We start from the raw sequence: 18,438 nt of genomic DNA, 5'->3' as shown, positions 1-18,438 counted from the left end.
CCACCAGCCACTGGCCACTGCCCCGGCCACCACCTTATCTCCTGGTGGGGCAGCGCCAGGGTGATGCTGCGAGGGGCTGTGACAAGGGGGATGCCGCCTCTATCTCCCCTGCCTACGGGTGGCAGCTCCCTTGACAGCCATGGTGACATCCTGCAGGGTCCTTCGCAGTGAGGCTTTGCAGACCACCCTCCCTCGCCCTGGCAGCATCACCCGCCATGTGCACGTGGGCTTTTCCGTTAGCGCTGAATGACAGCCGCTATCAGCAAGAAAACAGAGAAGGTGAGGATGAGAGCCTAATCCTTATGGTCCCGTGTTATCTTAGTAAGATGGAGGCAGCACTGTTAAAATAACACGCCACTGATTTCCTTCAAAGATGAAGCACTTGGTTAAAACAGAATAAAAACTATTTAATGTAATGCAGTCCTTAAACACTATTACTTTTTTTTTAAAGAAAAAGTTAGTTATTCTGCGCTGGGAGTGGCTTCTACCTAAGATTCCCTGGGTGGAGCAAAGAATATTTTTCTGATTTATAAGGGTCTCGGTAGAGGCTTTAATTGTTGTTACCATATAGCAAGCAAACAAACAAGCCAATTGCAATGATTAGGCAATTTCCAGAGTACGTCTTGAACTGCCCTTTAGCTGTGCCAGTAAAACTTCGGGGTTTGACACTGCTGTAGAGTCCGAGTGAATTCAGGCTGGTGCAGCTGCTTTGTTTCAGAGGTAATGTTAATGATCGTAGTCATGTAACAACAGTTTTGCTAGAAAAAGTGAAATAGTCAAGCCCTGAAAAATGCAAACCATGGCATTAACTTCACTGGGAGGGACAGTGAATTGTTTCTTGTGTATTTAAAGAATCAGAAGAAACAAACAAGGGCGAGATTAATTAGGAGTGGGACTTCACAACTCCCTCTTCAAATGAATGAGGAAGAGCACTGGACCAGACACAGCAGCAATGCTGAAATGTTTCTTGGCATTTTCCATCTGAGGTCTGAGAGAATTTCCTTTGCACCCAAGCGTCCCCAAGACATTCATAAACCGCCTCTCTGGCTACTCAATGTGATGATTAACTTGTGTCCCCAGGTTTCATTATCAAGCTTTTAATCTAAGCCTGAACTCTCTGATCTGTCATCTGCAGCAGTGAGGGAATTTGCGGCAGGGTTTTTCCCAGCAGAGAAAAACAATTCACTTGCTAAAGACATTATGTGGGAGATATAACTTACAGATACAAAAATTTGGAAATTTGGGTGTTTATTTTGTAGCTTTGGGGGTGGCTGATTTTTTACTTCATTTTGAGGCTGGATCTTACATTTCCAGTAGTGTAAGTAGGGCAACAGATTTCAGCCAAAAAGTCTGTGAGAGACTCCCATTGATTTGGATGGGGTTTGAAGATAAATACTGATAAATGTAACATAATGCAGGAATTTGCATTTTCTTAAGCTTTGTCTAGACTTGGATTTGGAAGGTGTGATGCACCACGTGAATAACCCAACGTAGTTAAGGCACTGTGGTTTTAATGCACACCTTCAACCCTGGTTGTTTGCAGGAGGCTATTACTACATTGTATTTAGCGCTTGCTAATCTAGAAATCATTGATGGTAAATGGAAAGAGAGGTTACAAATCAAAGGCAGGCTGATCTTGCGGTTACACCTTTCAGATGTGGCCTCCTGCTACATGCAGGACTATTTCGCCTCTGACAGTATAGAAGTAAGGGCTCCCCAGCCGTGCCACCACCGTGTGTTGGCTGGGAGGGTAAGAGGCTGTGGGGCTGTGTGTGAATGTTGAGGGGGGGTCTGCAGGGGGGTAAGGAGTAGGTGGGTTGGGATGGCACGTGGGGAGCCAGTAAATGACAGGAGGGCGAGACCTGAGCGTGCAGCCGTCAGGTGTAGATTTGGGGATGGGGAAGGATAGTGGTTATGGTAGTTGGGAGTGGGTGAGGATAGGGCAGTTGTGGTAGTGGGTGCAGTGCAGGGACATAACTTTGTGCCCAGAAAGGCCAAACATGTATTTCTTAAAAAGCTATCAGCATCTCAACCTCCTCCAAAGCTGCGTTGAGAAGTCTCCCCTACCAATAAACCGAGCACTTTTGTCATCTGGGCTGGCCAGTCAGGAGGGCTGAGGGTCCAAAGGCTCCAAAGCGCAAGCTGTTGCCTGGAGCTCTCACACAGAGCCAGGAGCTGAATTTCAAGCAGAAGAGTTTGGCAGCCGTTGCCTCTGGCTATCATCCCTCCTTGCTGCACCCAGACCTGTTTGATGTAATCATCTGATACATTTTCCTGTTAGCCAAGAACTATCGTTCAGGGCACATCCACCAACCTGGACTCAATACATGCTACAAAGGAGGCAGAGGGGCTCATGGTTGCCTCTCACATAAAATTATCTTTTGTGAATTTTCCTTCACCACCACCGTCTCCACACTGCTGTTGGTGGCACTTTGGTACACTGGGACAATGGAAGCAAGGAGGAAGATTGCTGCAAGTGCTATAGTTATGGGGGAAGATTCATGCTGAAGTCCTACCAAGCCATCGTGATGGGCTATTCTGGAGTTACACTTCACTAATTCCTCAAACTGGACCCCAAACCAGCTCTTTCAACCTAGTAGGACCAAAGTGCTCTGACTTCTAGCCATGAGCATCAGTGCTTGGTACATGAATTTATTTATAGGAGACCTTACAGAAATTCATGTTTACCCGGATGTGTGATTTGGGCCTACAGCTGCCTGTGATAAATTCCTGTTTTTATCAAATGCTGCAAACCAACTTGAAAGTTCATCTATTTGAATGCTGCTTAGAGCATCACCGAAGTTTGCAAAATATGTCATGTGAGAATTACAGGTATGACTTTCATTGTTATCTGAACCTTGTCTGATGCACCAGGAGTTGCTTTTTCTTTACTGGGCTCTGTCCCCCTTGCTCCACTCCTCAATCCGTCATGAAGTCACCAGTCATGTAAACGCCTGCGCAAACATGGAACGTGAGTCATGCGGCATCTGTTGCTATTTATTAAACTGTGGTTTATATCTTTGGAGTACATGGTATTATCCTTTATGGATGTGGCTTTATCTCTGTTATTGCAATATGGAATTAATTAAGAATATTAAAGTTTGTGTTTAAAAAAAGATATTCCTTACTTTTATCTATGGAGGCAACGTTTTCATATCCATTCTCTCCTAATGGCAGCATCCTTTGGGAAGATGTGATAGACACATTTAGGTAAATATTATTCCTCCAGCACACATGGTTCCCATTGCAATCGATCCCCTGCTGTTTCCTTCCAAGCACTTTCCTCTGTTACATATTCCACAATGGTGGCTGAAATACTGATCAGCGATAGCAGAGACAAATTGACTCCAGCAACTGGGAATTTTAAGGGCAAAAAAAGTTTATATCTGAGTTTTGCATGTACCGTAGTTACTGAAATCCAGTTTTTAGGCATGCACTGAAATTTTCTCTGGCATTGAAAGTCTAAAGCTGCTTGAGGCAGTTATAATTTAATAAAAGGACAGAATTAATAAAGACTGACTGAGTGAGATGAGACATAAAGATAGTGCACTACAAAACAGCCACTTGGGCCCAAAAGCTGCAGAGAAGATGCTTGCTCCCGCAGCCTCACCTCCAGGTTGTGAGCAGCCTGGCTGCTCCACACAGGCCTGGCGCAGAAGCCGCAGCTGAGCCGTTCGCGAGCTGCCTGGAGCTTAGGTGTCACAAGCTGCCCACTGCAGGCTAGCAGAGAATTAATTCTACATGCTTTTAAAGTGGCACGGCCATTGGAAAAGGTTTCTTAGCAGATGATAACAGCAAGAAGCTGGGAAAAAGCAGAGTGGGAACCGCTTTTTCCAGTGACTGTGTTTCCTCAAAGGCATGTCAAGCTATAGCTCTAGGTGCAGCGGGCTGATAAAACATTTTCCCTCCCTGTGCCTCACCCAGCATTTGCTGGACACCTTTGGACTGCAGTGGGATGCCACCCCAAATCAGACTGAAGCCAGCATGCCCACCAGGTGTTACGTGCCGTGGGGAACTGCACAGAGGTATGAGGAGAATCGGTGCATACCCTTTTACCAGCATATTTGCGGCATCTTCTAAGTCTCTAGCACATGAACAGAATTGGACATGAAAATGTATGCCTGTGCCCTAGCTATTTGTGTGTGCTCGCGTGATGAACGTGCTCTCGGAGATCCAGGCTCTAAGAATGCACCTTCTCATTTGCAGGGGGTGGACTGAACGTCCTACAAAAGCCACTCGCTGTGGCAACAGCAGATCGAGCATTGGGATTCTTTGAAGCATGGCTTCCCTTTTTATTCATTTTTTAATTATTATTTGTTAAGCAACGTGTGCTCAAAACTTTCAAGGCAGGATGGTACAGTCTCTGCTCCCAGGCTGTAACTGCAGGTTTGATGGTGGAACCTGCATTTATACAAGCGACACTGCCATACCCTGCACCATCTGCCGAGGGGCTGGACCTGACTGCCTGGCAGGCAATCATACAATGAAAGCTTCATGGAAAAATCTGCAATGTGAAAGGAGCATCGCATGACTAAAATACAAAATGTTTTTTTACCAGGAGAGATTTTTAGGACACAAAGATCTTTCTAACACAAACTGGAATCACTTCAGCTTTTGCATTCTCCCTCTCCCCGTTTCTTCCTCCCTGAAATGACCCCGGGCTGGCCCTTGCCCTTGCTTTGGGGAATGTACTTCTGATTTGTATCTCAGGAGGCTGAGAGGTATGGAATAAACTCTCATTACCTCTTGCTAATGTAAAGCACCACACAGCAGATGCCTGAAGCCCTGCTCGGTGGGTCATTGTAAAACAATAGCGGACCCCTGGCAGGACGTTTCCTTCAACTTCCACAGGACCCACTGTAATGGAGGGAGCGGTCTGTGGCTGTCCATTTAAAAAGCCTTGCCTTCACAAAGCCTGCAGCAATGTGGCCGTCACTAGGAAGAGCCTTCTTGTTGTGCTAACTAGGAGTTCTCATTAATTGGTATCACTATCAGAGTCCCCGGGCCTCGGAGTAGGCAGCAGGGGTTATAGTGCATGAGAAAGCCCCCATGCAATGGCATTGCTGTGGGTTAATAGAGTACTAACGAGCTGAAAGGTGAGATCCTGCACTAGGAAACACAGGACTGTACCATGAAAAACACAGCACAATCCCAGGCAAGAGCTCAGGCATCTTTAGTCAGGGGTACCCTGGCTGCTACAGGGGCTTGCATGGAAACGGCCACACCGTGGTAGGCTACAAGGAGTCCATGGCAATGTCCCGAGAGCCATCATTTCCACCCAGCAGTGTGGGCCAAGAGGAAAACTCAACGCAGCATCGCACAGAGGCTGCAGCGTGGCTCTCCTGCACCAGGCCAGGGACCTTCCCTTGTGGGGAGTCAGGCCAGCGGTGATTTGGGCTTCCAAAGTGTTTTGTAGCTTTCTGTGCGACAGAAGAGGTACTGTATGGTCACCACTTCCAAGCACTCCTGGGAGTGGCACATTACATTGCCATCTCTTACAGCCTGAAATTATACTAACCCCCACCTATTTTTCAGAGGCCACATCTACGTTTTTAGTGAAGGGCAGATGCAGGAGGCTCTTGGGACCAGACTGTCTCTTGTACGCCTGTGAGCCTGCAAGTGCAGCCACAGAGTGTCCTCCAAGACCTAAGCGTCCCAGGGGCTCAGGCGCATTCGTACACTGCTGAGGCCACTCACAGGTTGTCCTCAGGAGTGGGTGATGACACTAGGTGGGATGAAGGTGGGGAACACTTACATTTGTTCATTTGTTTGCAGTAAAGACATAGACAATTAAAAAGAAAACCTTTTTACAGCATTCTTAGAATAAACAGTCATTCTTTATCATACAGAGTAACACCTTATACATAAATAATTTTAATGTTTCGCTCTTTCATGGAAAGTAACAGAGAAACACCTTCAAGGTTGTTACACGGGAGCTGGCATTACAAATCGCATAGGGTCAAACCTAAATCCTGCAACCAAACATCCTGGCATTTGGTTCCAGAGTTGACCTATACACCGCTTCCCTCTCCTGCCCTGGAAGGAAGTGAATCAGGACTCTCCGTGGAAGACCACCCCCATCATCAACCTCTGGTTATGGATGCCAACCCTGCAACCTTGGCCCCATCACTAAAATCCAGTCCTTTACATTTGCGGTGGTATGAAATCCTGGTCGGCAGCTGCAGAAGGAGCCGTTGCCTTCTCCAAGGTGTGTCATCCATACGTTTTTGGAGGTGACTGAACTAACTAAGCCTACCCAAGCCGGATCCCTTGCAGCTATTTCTATTTCTTGGCTGACAAGCTGGTTACCGAAGCAGCAAGGCTAGGTATTGCACAGTCTAGTGACATTTGACTAAAACTGGGAGCGCTTATGCGGAACGGCAGTGTGGGAACAGATAAAGAAGCTAGCAGGGCTGCAATGAGAAATCTGAGCTTTGATCAAGGACACAGCAGCATTTGACTCTATCTGAGCTGGCAAGGAGATCCCATCCCAAAGAAAAATAAAATATGTCATTCTTTTCAGCAGATGAAATTCTTCCCAGTGGTTTATTCCTCCCAGGATCATATTATGTGATCTCACTGTCTCTAAAGTCTTTCCCCTGAGGAAGCCGATCGTTTAATATAGACTACAGCGTTAGCATCCGGTATTAAATCAGTCGGGCTACTCCGAAACGAGGCGAGTGGGCGTCCTGGAAAGGAAATAAAAATGCACATTTAATAGAGGAGATAGGTTCACCTTGACCCATGCTATTTATTGCAAGAGACACAGGAACACACTGCTTGCTCAACAGAGGGTCACTCCACCCTGCCGTAGATGTGGTTTAGACTCCCAGTAAACTCCAGACGCTCACTGAGTGTGCACGAGGAATGCAAAATCGGGCCCCAGAGGCTTTTACATCTTGCTTTGCTTTACAGAGTTGCCTTAAGAGGGACTAGCTCTCATTAATCCAAAGGGCAAAGTTAGGCATTCTGCGTTTCAGCCACACACTTTTGGCATCTTTGGCTGCAAAGATGCGCTGTAAAAATGTGAGGAAGAAAAATGTCAGCACGGTAAACATTAAGATACCACAAGCACGGTGCGGGATGGTAGGGATCAGCATCTGAGCCAGGCACTGCAGAAAGGGTCTTCTGTCCCACGTGCTTCATGCTTCTGCGTCCCCACCGCTGTTTTAAGCGGGGTTCCTTCCAGCCAGGCACCGAACACAGCAACTAACAGCTGCTCCGCAAGGAAGCCAGATGTGATGCATTAGGCACAGCTCACACAATCCATTGCTGGTGTGAAACCGGCTCGAGGAGATTTATGTCGCATCAGCGCAAGCGCTCTTACGTCACTAGTTTGCCACGTGCCAGTTGCACACAAACCCCCGGAAGAGCTGCGTTTTTGGTAGTTTGGGGATTTTTTTTATACGTCATGTGAGCTGACAAGAGGCGATTCTTCAGCACCATTGCTGAAAACATGCATTTACCTCATTTAGTGTTTCACTTTATAAGTAACAATCTAGCCCACGATTGAAGTGTCAGCTAAATGAGGTAATTTATAATAATTCTGGAAACATGCTAACCATAAGAGGCTATAATCAGAGCTAATTACAGGGACATTTTGGAAATCCATTGGTTTGGGGCTTTAGTTTTGATAAAGGGGATAACAACTTGTAAGCTATGATTCTTTTAATTGTAACAATAGTAACCACCTTCTTTTACATAGCTTCTTTCATCTCACAGCTTTTTGCAAACTATACATACCACAGGAATTGTTTAGCCTAACACCAAAGTGAGGCCATCTCTGCATGACATAAGTAACTGTTTAACAATACCTAGCAGTCCTGTGCAAAATTTGTAGAGGAAAGAATCTGCAGAAGGAGAATATAATTTCCCTTGTGTGTCCCAACAAATACCCGGGGGATCCTTGGATGCCCACCCCAGCAGCCATCTGATCCTGAGAATAAGAAAGTCAGCTTTTATATGCACCCGTAGACTCAAGGCACTACGGAGGAGGGCAGCAGCATCATCCCCACTCACGACCGAGGAATCAGAGGCACCACATGGCAACATCCCGTCACATCTGCCCCAGCTCACCTGTCCACGTCCTCTGCTGGGTGACAATAAAACTTTGACACTGTGATTGGGAGCTACAAATTGCAGCGGCTTCCTCGACGCTGTGAACGGAGAGCAGGCACCCCAGGTGGCTGTAGGAGGGCCAGCACTTGTAGTCTTCTCCTTCCACTGTTCGGAAGCCCTTTAGGGAGATATAGTCTGGGAACCGAAAGAGGGTATTTAGGGAAACTCTTTAAGTGCACTTTCAGAGACTAATTACAATACACGCTTAGTATTCCACACTTCAGTGAAATTCTTAAAAAACCATGATAGTGGTAGATTGAACTGACCTGCTTAGATGGAGTGGGTGGAGCTGCAAAGTTAAAAGAAACCCAAATCCTGGCTTTGCACAGCAACTCCTCCACGGATTTAAGAGAGGGGGCAGAGCTCTCAACAGCGAAGGGACAGGGGAGCGACCGCAGGGCTGGGTGAGAGGGGGAGGCTGCTGCGCAGACTCACCTTTCTAGCAGGGCTCCCAAGCCAACCTCACAACGGCCTCTCCTACACCTCAGCCTCAACAGCAGAACCAGCTCATCACAGATCCAGCACCAAGCTACGCAGGGCATGCGCTGATCCACCCATCATGGTCCCACCCATGTGTACGGGAGATTTAGGAACCCCAGTGGGGGAACAAGAGGCCAGATCCTGCTCCAGTAGGATACAAAAGACCTGACAAGCCTGAGCAGGCAGTGTTCAGGCTATTGTTCACTGACTGCTAAGAGTCTCTCCCCACCTTCCCACACCTCTAGGATGGTGACCATTTTGGCACATTGCTACTGGACCTGTTGCAAAGCCAACAGGTAGGTGTTGTTGGAAAATTCTGGCAATTCCTGTTAAAGCTGCTGGTCCCTCAGTGCAAATGACTGGATATCTTTGTTCATAACTGTGCAAATTCCAGTTCTTTCACACATAAAGAGATTTCCTTCCGCAAGCCACCATCATCATGCCACCATCGCAAGTGAACGCTCAGGAAAATGTAAGCCACAGTAACTGCTGGACTTTTGAAGCCTTCCTTTTGATTAGCCCCATCTCTACCACCAAATGGGTCCTTTTCAGAGCAATGCACCTCACAGAGGCTCATTTATCCATCCACAGGTCCAATAGGATGGTCTTCAGAAAAAATAAATTTAGAGGGTACCAAGGCCCTAGCTACTCTGCCACATTCATCTCAGTGCTGTGGCCTCCCCACAGTACGTTCCCATAATAACATGTGCTCAGCAGTCAGAAGCCGCCAAGTGAAATGGGAAGCTTCAATATCAGCCTGGAAAACTGACCTACTGGTCCAGAGGATAAGATGACCCTGAAGAGGGACATGAGAGACTCAGTTTGCTACTCTGGTCTAGTTACTTAAGCTATCCTAAATATATTCACTTGAAACACCGATGCACATTGTAAGAGTATTTAGAAGCAGTGCAAACATATGTCCATATGTAGGCCAGATTGTCTGCACCGCATTTACTTTGCAAAACAACACAATCTTGCATAGCTCCCATGAAGAAACAACAAAAGGCTGCTCAAGAAAAGATACTTTTGGTGCTTTTCCTAGTGACGAAATACTGCTTGAATGTATGAGGGATCACAATTTGACCAGTTACCAAGTTCCTCGCTCCCTCAGTGGTTATGTTACCTAAAGCATTCAAAATCATGTACCTTTTAAATGAAGAGGTCTTTTCTGCAGATAGAGCCCAGACCTGTACAGATGTAAAACCTTTTCAAAAGCTTTCAGGGTTTCGTTTATTCCATATCGTAAATCACCTACATTTAAAGAAAGAGATGACAAAGATGAGTAATTCCATGAAACACCATTCAGACACTTCTAATAAAGAATTTTACGAATATTAGCTGGTACCTGTTGCATTCAGAATATCACTCAAAAAAGGCCGCAAAGCCGGTGGTGCGGAGTGTGGCAAAAGATAGGTGAAAAAATACCTGCAAAAAATCCCACAGACTGATCAGAATACAGTGGCTTAATTTCCCTAGTGATTGTCTACATTTTCCTGTGACTCTATTATCCACATGAAACTAGTAAGTCTGCTTTGGTTATTAAGTTATGTTTGAGCACTTTATGGGCATCTCACAGACCATTCCTGTGAGTTGGGCTGAAAGCTTGGTCCTTGCAGCACAGCATGCAGCCAAGCACCACATGAAATCTGCCTTGCAAAGGCTCACGCAACGGAGCTTTCCCTCATTCCCCAGGGCCATTTTTGTGCACTAAGCAATGGACTTCTCATCAAAAAAAGACCTATAGAGAAGAAGAGTCATGCAAGACCTTTCCCTTGCCCTGGAAAGGTTTGGGATTCTTATTACCCCTGGAAAGGCTGGACACTCCCCTATTCATTCCCTGAACCTTCTAGAAAACTCCTGTTCTACAAGAGACAAATTCATTACAGCAAGGCTGTAATAATCTATGCAGGGCTTTGCCCTTTAACACCGAGTCCTGCAAGTACAAGCTCCCTTACTAAGTCCTTCTGTGTCAATATCCAGCTTCCCCCGGTACTTGACCTGTCAAGCATCAATGGCGAGTGGAAGTCCTCGCGCTTTCAGCTGGTGGCCTACACAAAGTGCTGCAGCAGTCTCAGCCTGCTGCCCGTTACCTGTTTCACTGCTCTTCCATAGGAGCCCATAGTCTCCGCAGGGAGACATGGAGTTCAAGGGAAGAAGCCCCCCCAGCAACGGGGGCTCAAAGCCGGTGGGCTCTGGCAGGTACCCCGCGCTGCCACTGCTTTCAGCAAACGCAGCCCATGGATGTCAAATGCCAGGGCTTGTTTGGCAAACAATAAATTCACAGGTGCAACCTTTGGGGCAAGTTTCTAGAGGGCGCTGGGGAAAGGGAGCAGCAGAAGAAAGATGCCTGCCTTCTCACCGGACAACAACTACACTATTTTCCTGCCTTATAAGGAAAATAAACTTGCTTCAAGGCGATCGTTAACTACCCTTTGACAGAGGTGAGGGGGAATCGCTGCATGGAAGAAACGTGAGATGCTAGAGGCTACATGGCAGTGTGTGACCTCAACCATGCCAGATTCTTCCCCCATCTCACTGGACATACCGATATGCATTGAAAAGATTCTTCTTTTCATTTATCCCTTCACATTTCCCGACCACAGAGCATTTGAGAGGAAAGCTTTTTGTAGGGAAGTCGAGTGTGCAGTCATTATCTTCCTTGCATGACAGTTCCTCAGTGCTGGCATCATCCATGTCTGTCACTTTTAGGTTTCCATCCACCATAACAAACTGCCTCGGCTGGAAATCCAAGAGGACTATTGAACCCAGGGGGGAATGTGCCAAGTAAAACAGCAGTTTCACAAGACTCAGGCAAATCTGAGAAAGAGAAGATGAATATGCATGGGAAAAACAGATGAAAAACAGCTATTAAATTGGAAGTAGAACAAAGGGGAGGGCATTCAATGAAATTAAAGGAAAAAAAAAAGCATATAGTACTTAAAAGGTAATTATATGTATGCTACAAAATTTATTATCAACATTGCCACAGGATTTGACTGTGGTAAGTAGTTTAGCAACATTTTTTAAAAACGTGCGTATACCAAAAGAGACATTTGCAGTTAGAGGAACTAGAGGAGAAAGCTGTGAGGAAAACAATAGCAGCCTTCATGTTTCAGGAGCTATATTGATTTGCTAGCTGAAATCAGAAGGGTTTTTTCCCACTCTGGCACAGAATTAATACATTCCTCTCCCTTCCCCCATGCTGCTCCATACAGACTGAGGCTCCATGGTCATTAATACCAGATTCATGCCTTGCTGCATCACTCAGCAGTATGAATTTGGGCACACAATCGTGTTTCTGAAGAATTAGCCAAAGCATGCAATGTATTTATTGCCAGCTTTTTTGCTTTTATGTCAACTTTCTGGCAGCAGGGAAAGGTCAGACAATACCTGATCCAGCAGAAAGCTCGGTAAACGATTTTTGAACAAACTAGAGCTAGAAGAGCGCATTTATACTGCATCAGCACTTTGTTCAAGTGGCTTTCTGCAGCAGTTTTCATTCAGTATCGGGAGCCCTGGCATCAGACAAAGTGTATCGTCAGCTAGGTGTGCCAGGCAGACCCGCGCCACCCCTCGCTGCCTCCGATAGCGATCTATGCAGGCGCGAGGGTTTGTTCATTTGGAACAGCTCGCAGAATTGCTGGTATCTGATGTGGCTCATCAGAGGGGAATCCCATCCATTTAGATGCCCTAATTAGGAAACAGGACTAGACAGTACCAGTATAAATTCTGAACTCGTGTCTTCATCAGTCAAAAGATTACAAAAATCTTAATGCCACCGCACCAGACCTTACCACCAGCTAATCCAGCATCATGGGTTTCTAGCTCTGCAGGAGACTGTGGCACATTGAGTAGATGAGGTGCTGGGAAAGCTATGTAGAAGCCAGTATGAAATAGTTTGTAAGCAGAAATGGAACTCCACAGACCAAGAGAAATTACTCTGGAAGCTCTGACGCTATTTTAACTTCATTAGTTAAGCAATCATAAGAATCCCAGCTCCCTGTCCTGCAGCTGAGCAAGCACGGTTGCCACACTCCTGCTCTGGCTTGGATGGCAAGGCTCCTCTTCAACCCTAAGGACCACATGCAGGCAGGGATTTTATTTTGGGAGTTTTGTTGTGTTTTTATTTTGCCCAAAGCATTTCTTATCGACATGAAGGTACCCATGCTTCTACTTGATGCTCTCTTTCCTCCTGGGAACCAAACAAGCAGTAGTGAATCCCCGACTGAGACCTTAAGGCAAACAGTAATACAAGCTATAACCAAAATAAGTGCCATGTCATAAGCCATTTATGTTCCTGGGGAGCTTAAGAGTCCCTACGTGGGATGCTTAGGAGACAAGGCAGATCTCACTAACAGGGATGTGATTCTAGCACCTACAGCAGGAGGAAAGCAATTTAGTAGTGTTCGTACTACCGTAATCCCTGAAGGGCTAAGATCAGAAACATCACACAGACAGTGAGAGACAGGCTGCTCCGCTCGCCGCCTAAAAGAGGTAATAGGCAGAAAACAAGAGAGGGACAGTGTGCGAGGTGCCTTTCCCGAGTCAGCCCCAGCCTGCTGAGGGGCCGCGCCAGGAAAGCCCCTCTGTGGAGTGGAACAATATAGAGGGGAAACCAGCAATATAGTGCAATACCGGGTATTAAACACCGCTCCAGCCCTCAGCAAGATTTTGGGGCCATTTCCTCCCAGATGTAGCTCTCTCAACACTGCTTTAGAGAGAAGGGAGGTAGCAGCGAGACTCCAGGCTAGGGCTGTTTTAATGTGGTTTAAAAGGAGTGAAAGCAAAACGACTGAAGGACAATTTGCGGGAGCAAACAGAGTGTCAGCATGACAATCCCGTTTGCCCCAGCAGTCACCACGGGCTCTTCGCATTTACTCAGTTTGCGGTCTAAAAGCGACTGATAAAACTCCCTTTGCTTTGTTTTCTTACTTTAAATCTCTCCTCCCAGGGGGTCTGCAGAAGCTGAATCATCTCCAGGGGGGATCCCAGCTCCAGCATAGCTGTGACCCCTATTTCAGGATCTCCGCTATTATCATAGCATTGACCGTGCAGCTGCCGGAGGGAAGGAGCGATTGTCAGAGCGATGCCGCTGCCAGTGCCAGCGGGTCCGGGACGCCCGGGGACGGGAGGGGACGACACGGGCGGATCGACTCAGCCCCGGCACCGAGCCGCACCTCCCCCCCCCCCCCGAAAAATTTCCGTACCGAGCGGGCACATCCCGCCGCGCCCCCGCCGTACCTGGACGATGCCGGGATGCTGCAGGCGCTGCAGCAGCGTCACCTCCTTCAGCAGCTTGCAGGCGGCCAGGCGGCGGCAGCCGGCCGGCGCCCCGTAGCGCTGCACGCACTGCCGCACCTCCCGGCCCGCCCCGTGCACCGACTTGAGGGCGACGGCGCCGCCGCCCGCCAGCGCCGCCCGCGCCACCACCTTGGTGAAGCCCCAGCCCAGGACGCTGACGCCCGTCGCCAGGCTCAGGTCGCCGCAGCCCAGCCCGCCCGCCGCCGCCGCCGCCTCCCCGCCGCCGCCCGCCGCCGCCAGGCGCCGCAGGTCGCGCCGCCTCTGCCGCAGCTCCTCCCGCAAGCCCGGCGGCAGCGGCAGCGGGAGCGGCGGCGGGGGGCCCGGCCGCCCCTCGCCGCCGCCGCCGCCGCGGCCGGTCGCCAGCGCCAGCAGCGCCAGGGCCAGCAGCGCCAGGGCCAGCACCGCCGCCGCGCTCAGCCGGGCGCCCCGCCGCGCCCGCGCCGCCGCCGCCGCCGCCGCCGCCGCCATGCGGAGCGGGGCTGCGCCGCGGCGGGCTCCGGCCGCTCTGCCGCCCGCGCTCCGCGGCGGAGGGGAGGCCGGCGCCGCCGAGGGGGCGTGTCGGGCGGGCGGCCTCCCTCGGCGCCCGGCGCCCGCGCCCCCACCCCCGCCGCCCCGGCCCGGCCCTGCGGGGCAGCCGCTGCCCGAGGGGAGCCCGCGGGCGCACGGGGCAGCGGCCGCACGGACCGCCCGGGAGGGGAGGTGGCGGCGGCGGCGGCGGCGGAGCCGAAGCTGTTCTGAGAGAGGCGGCCCGGGGTGGGAATCAGGGCTGCCGGGGGTGAGCGGCACATCCCCGCAGCCGCCCGCCCCGCCCTTCCAACGGAGGCTGTTTATAGCAAAACACGCTGATTTCACGGGCGTGAATTTCGTCAGTCCTGCTCAAGTTACCGCAGAAGTTAGCAGCCGAGGGATGTAAAGTGGATTAAAATTAGTAAGAACTGGGATACCGCGTTCCCGTGCCTTTGAAAAGTCTCAGGTTAGGTTTCTAAGAAAAGCAAACACTGGCAGTCTCTCCTATTAGAAAGATAAACCCTGCTAGGTTGAAACAGCAACACACTGCCTAAAGCACGGAATTGTAATTGTTTCCAGAAAAAAAAGCCAAAACACCAAAACCTCCTCCATCAAAACCAGCCAATCCAGGCAGAAAACACAACTTTACCATTTATTTGTGGGGCAGTCGATCAGCCTGGTGACACACCGCCAGCTCAGGGCTGCCTTCTGTGATACACGTACCTGCGAAGGCGAGGAAACCATTGCCGAGATGGCTGCGAGGAAGCAGGACGGGGGGCCTGCCGCAGCTCTGTCACCCGCTTTATACACATCTCTGCACCGGGCGCTGCTGTGCCGAAAGTCAGTCGAGGTAGCTTAGGGCAAAGGCAGATGCGGTTTATCTGCTTCTAATTTATCTGACGTGCAGTTAGCTCTCCTCGCTGAGTGGCCTGAAACACCAGCCCAATGGGTTGATTCACTTTTCTATTTACTGTTACGCTGCTGGGTTAGAAATTAAAATAACGCTCTGCCTCTCCGCCTGATTTGCTTCAGTTTCTGCTGTAATTTCTTCGGTGGCATAACTAGCCTGAGAGACCCTCCCCAGAGAGGGAGCAGGGTGATGCGTGGCCCGGTGCCGTAACCTCCTCCTGACAGCACACCTGGGTTTGGAGGATGCACGTCTCACTTTTCCTCTGCTAGCCGGGGTGGCTGCTGTTTCCGAACCACTGCCCTGTCTCTGAGGGACCCAGCTCTGCTGAGAGCCTGCAGTTTCTGCCTGCACCAGGAGGAGACCGGCAGGACACGGTGGGTGAGATTACACAGGGCTGGTCCTGGCCGTGAGCAAGCTGTGCGACCACTTGGTCCTGCAGTGTTGCCGCTGCCCTTGGACACGTCTGCTCCTCCTTGCCTCTCTCCTGACTCGCTCGTAACACAGAACATGCACTGCTCAGGTCGCTTTCTCAAGCCGCCCCTGCAAAGGAACCTTTGTGAAACCTCTCTGAGAACTCAACTTTACTATCACAGCCTGTAGGATGGAGATTTTCAGAGATTACGGCGAGGCAGCTATCATGACCGGTGATCCCCAAGACTATTTTAAGATAAATAATGAATATAAGCAATCGATTATAAATAGCTTCCTTCTCAAAAGCCTGCAGAGATTTTCCCCTCCACTTCTCGTTGGTTCAACATCAGAGGAGCGGCGTGTCAGCGGGTGCGAGCAGCAGCACTGCAGCGGAGTGCAGCTGCTCTGTAAGACAGCGGGAAAAACAAACTCTGAATTCATCAGGACATTTCCAGATTACGGAGTTTGGGAGGGAAGGCAGACCCCCCCAGTCCGACAATATGTAAAATAATGTAGAAGATCTCAGGCCGCCTGTGCTTATCCATGTACGTACATGTTAGGGGCTGATCCCAGAACAGCTCTTTCGGTAGCTGAATTTCCTTTGTTGCTTTTTAACCTTAATAGCTCTTTAATTACTGCCCTTATTTTCAAATCAAGTATACGTCTGTGTCATATTAATGAATATTCATTGTCACTGGAGAGCTATCAAATGCATTTTTACCTGTGTTTCCAAGGGAATAGATGCCAGCTGAGTGTAATATTATCTAATTTCAGCCTGTCCTCAGCACCGTAATAATATCAAGACCTATTAGAGAATACTCACAGATACATAAAAATAATAATGATTAAGTATTTATTTGCCTTATCGTAGCACTTAAGGATTCCTGCCAAAATCATGGCTCTGCTGTGCAAGGCTTCTTGCAGACAACGGCACAAGAGGTGGCCTCGCTTGATGGAGCTGACACCTTGAATGGGAAGTGCTGCAGCGAAGTGCTGCAGCCAGGATGTAACAGAGGAGTACGTGCTCAGTTGAGTGTCCTTCAGTTCCTCAGAGGGTTTGTGCAAACGGAAGAAGGGAGAGGAGGTAAGGAGGGAAGAGATGGAAGGTGAGGGTGAGCGAGGCAAGGATCAACCTGTACCAGAAGAGCTGAAAAGACCTCACAGAGTTGGGCTCTTCCCTGGTGCTTGGTGCCAGTATCCCCTGCTAGGATCCTCGAGGTGGATCCAGCATAATCGCTTACTGGACACTGCTGGTGCCTCAGGCTCCGGAGATGCTCCAGTGTCTGCTTGTAGCTTACAGTGCTGTGACCTTTTGAGGAAATGGAGCGAGAGCGAGGCTTAATTAAATAAAGTCCATTTGAAAAGAAGGAAGCAGTTCTTTAATATTTTTACAATGGGTCTGTACTGGAGGAACAACTTCTGCACCAGTCCAGTAAGGACGCTGGCATGGGGTAAAGAGTCCAAGACCCTCAGCTGGACCTCAGTGTGGGGCACTATAGATAGGAAGCAAATCCTATAGATGGACCAAAGAGGAGAAGGACAGCTGGAGCATGAGACATCAGTGTGGTGATGTTTCCACAGCGAAGGAGAGGAGATGTGTGCAAAGCAGCATTGCTGGGAGGAGGGCAGGGAGCTAAAGAGGAAGGATGAGAGGCAGAAGTTCAGTATTGGAACTAAATGGCCTGCTAGCAGGGTTACCCTCCTGGTACAGACTGCCTTTAGACAGACACTCTTCAGACTAGTACAGACTGGAAAAGTTAAAGTGCCAGGTACGTTCCTAGGCACTGGCACTTGATCTTCCCCATAGCCACATTGTTAGAGCAGCCCCTGGCCACTAGCACTCTCCTGACAATTCCTGGTATGATCTGGGAGTCAAGATGTGCCAGAGACCATTCCTGATACGTAGGTTGCACACGGTCACCATATTTTGAAGGATAAGAGAGCTCGATAGACATGGCTGTTCTGTGCCAGTCTGCCTCAGTGCCAGGGAAAGGTCCAGGGCATATTTCCTTCGTTAATATAGATGTCACCTAAGTGTTTTGAAGAGGGAGGGGGAAACAGTATCAGTCCTTGAGAAGAGGTGGAGGTCCTGCTCCTGAGCGCTGTCTCGCTCCCAGGAGCTCTGGGGGCCTTTGCTGGCTGAACCAGGAGGATCAGAAGATGGTTTGTTCTGAGGACACCAAACCATTGGAGAAGTTCAGAGCAGAGCTCGTGTGTGTCATAGGCCCTGGGAGGGAGCAAAGAAGTGCTGAATGTAGAGCAAACTGCCATCAGGGAGGAGTCTAGCTGCCCACCACAGTGGATGGCAAATAGCTTTGACCATGTCCACCCCAGAGCCTACTGAGATAGTGGAGCAGGACAAGGCCAGGAGACAGGTCAGGGCTTGAACAGGAAATACCCAAGTCGGTAGTTCCCGTTTCGTTAAACACCCATCACTACCAATTCAGAGACAGACGAAAAATACTTGCTACCTTGCGTGGACCTGTGCACGGGCAGACATGGGCATGGTGAGAGGGGCAGGGCTTGCCACCAAACATTTCACACGGAGGTCTTATGTGAGAAGGGAAGGCACTGTAGAAAGTTTTCTGAGCCTGCTAGCTTTGACCTCTTTATGTCATTTTATTTTCCATTTTCTGAGCCTCCCTGACTCGCAGTACGCGCAGCTGAGGGGCTGTGAGTCTACAGCAAGAAACTGAGGTCACAGGGAGTAA

The 18,438-nt window shown here is 49.2% G+C and overlaps 2 protein-coding genes across 3 annotated transcripts in view; both read right to left on the bottom strand.

The window, feature by feature from the left end:
- Positions 1 to 5,863: 5,863 nt before the first annotated feature.
- Positions 5,864 to 14,408, bottom strand: LOC140653481 (extracellular tyrosine-protein kinase PKDCC-like). The gene is made up of 7 exons (XM_072865595.1): positions 13,840 to 14,408; positions 13,531 to 13,653; positions 11,144 to 11,415; positions 9,944 to 10,023; positions 9,745 to 9,849; positions 8,077 to 8,253; positions 5,864 to 6,689 (listed from the first exon to the last, which is right to left on the bottom strand). Exons 1-7 carry the CDS (start codon positions 14,365 to 14,367, stop codon positions 6,586 to 6,588), a joined length of 1,389 nt encoding a protein of 462 aa, XP_072721696.1. The 5' UTR covers positions 14,368 to 14,408; the 3' UTR covers positions 5,864 to 6,585.
- Positions 11,323 to 18,438, bottom strand: part of CYP46A1 (cytochrome P450 family 46 subfamily A member 1) — a 25,954-nt gene continuing 18,838 nt past the window's right edge. The window contains exon 16 of one of the 2 annotated variants that reach the window (XR_012043128.1): positions 11,323 to 11,415. The gene's annotated coding sequence lies outside the window, so the exon portion shown is untranslated. Of the gene's footprint in view, positions 11,416 to 17,013; positions 17,037 to 18,438 lie in introns of those variants that run through there. The other variant, XR_012043127.1, reaches the window with a different exon arrangement.

Source organism: Ciconia boyciana, chromosome 6 (genome assembly GCF_034638445.1).
Source record: "Ciconia boyciana chromosome 6, ASM3463844v1, whole genome shotgun sequence".
NCBI classification, from domain to species: Eukaryota; Metazoa; Chordata; class Aves; order Ciconiiformes; family Ciconiidae; genus Ciconia; species Ciconia boyciana.
Note: the sequence above shows the minus strand (reverse complement) of the source record. Positions and strands in the feature narration are given on the sequence as shown.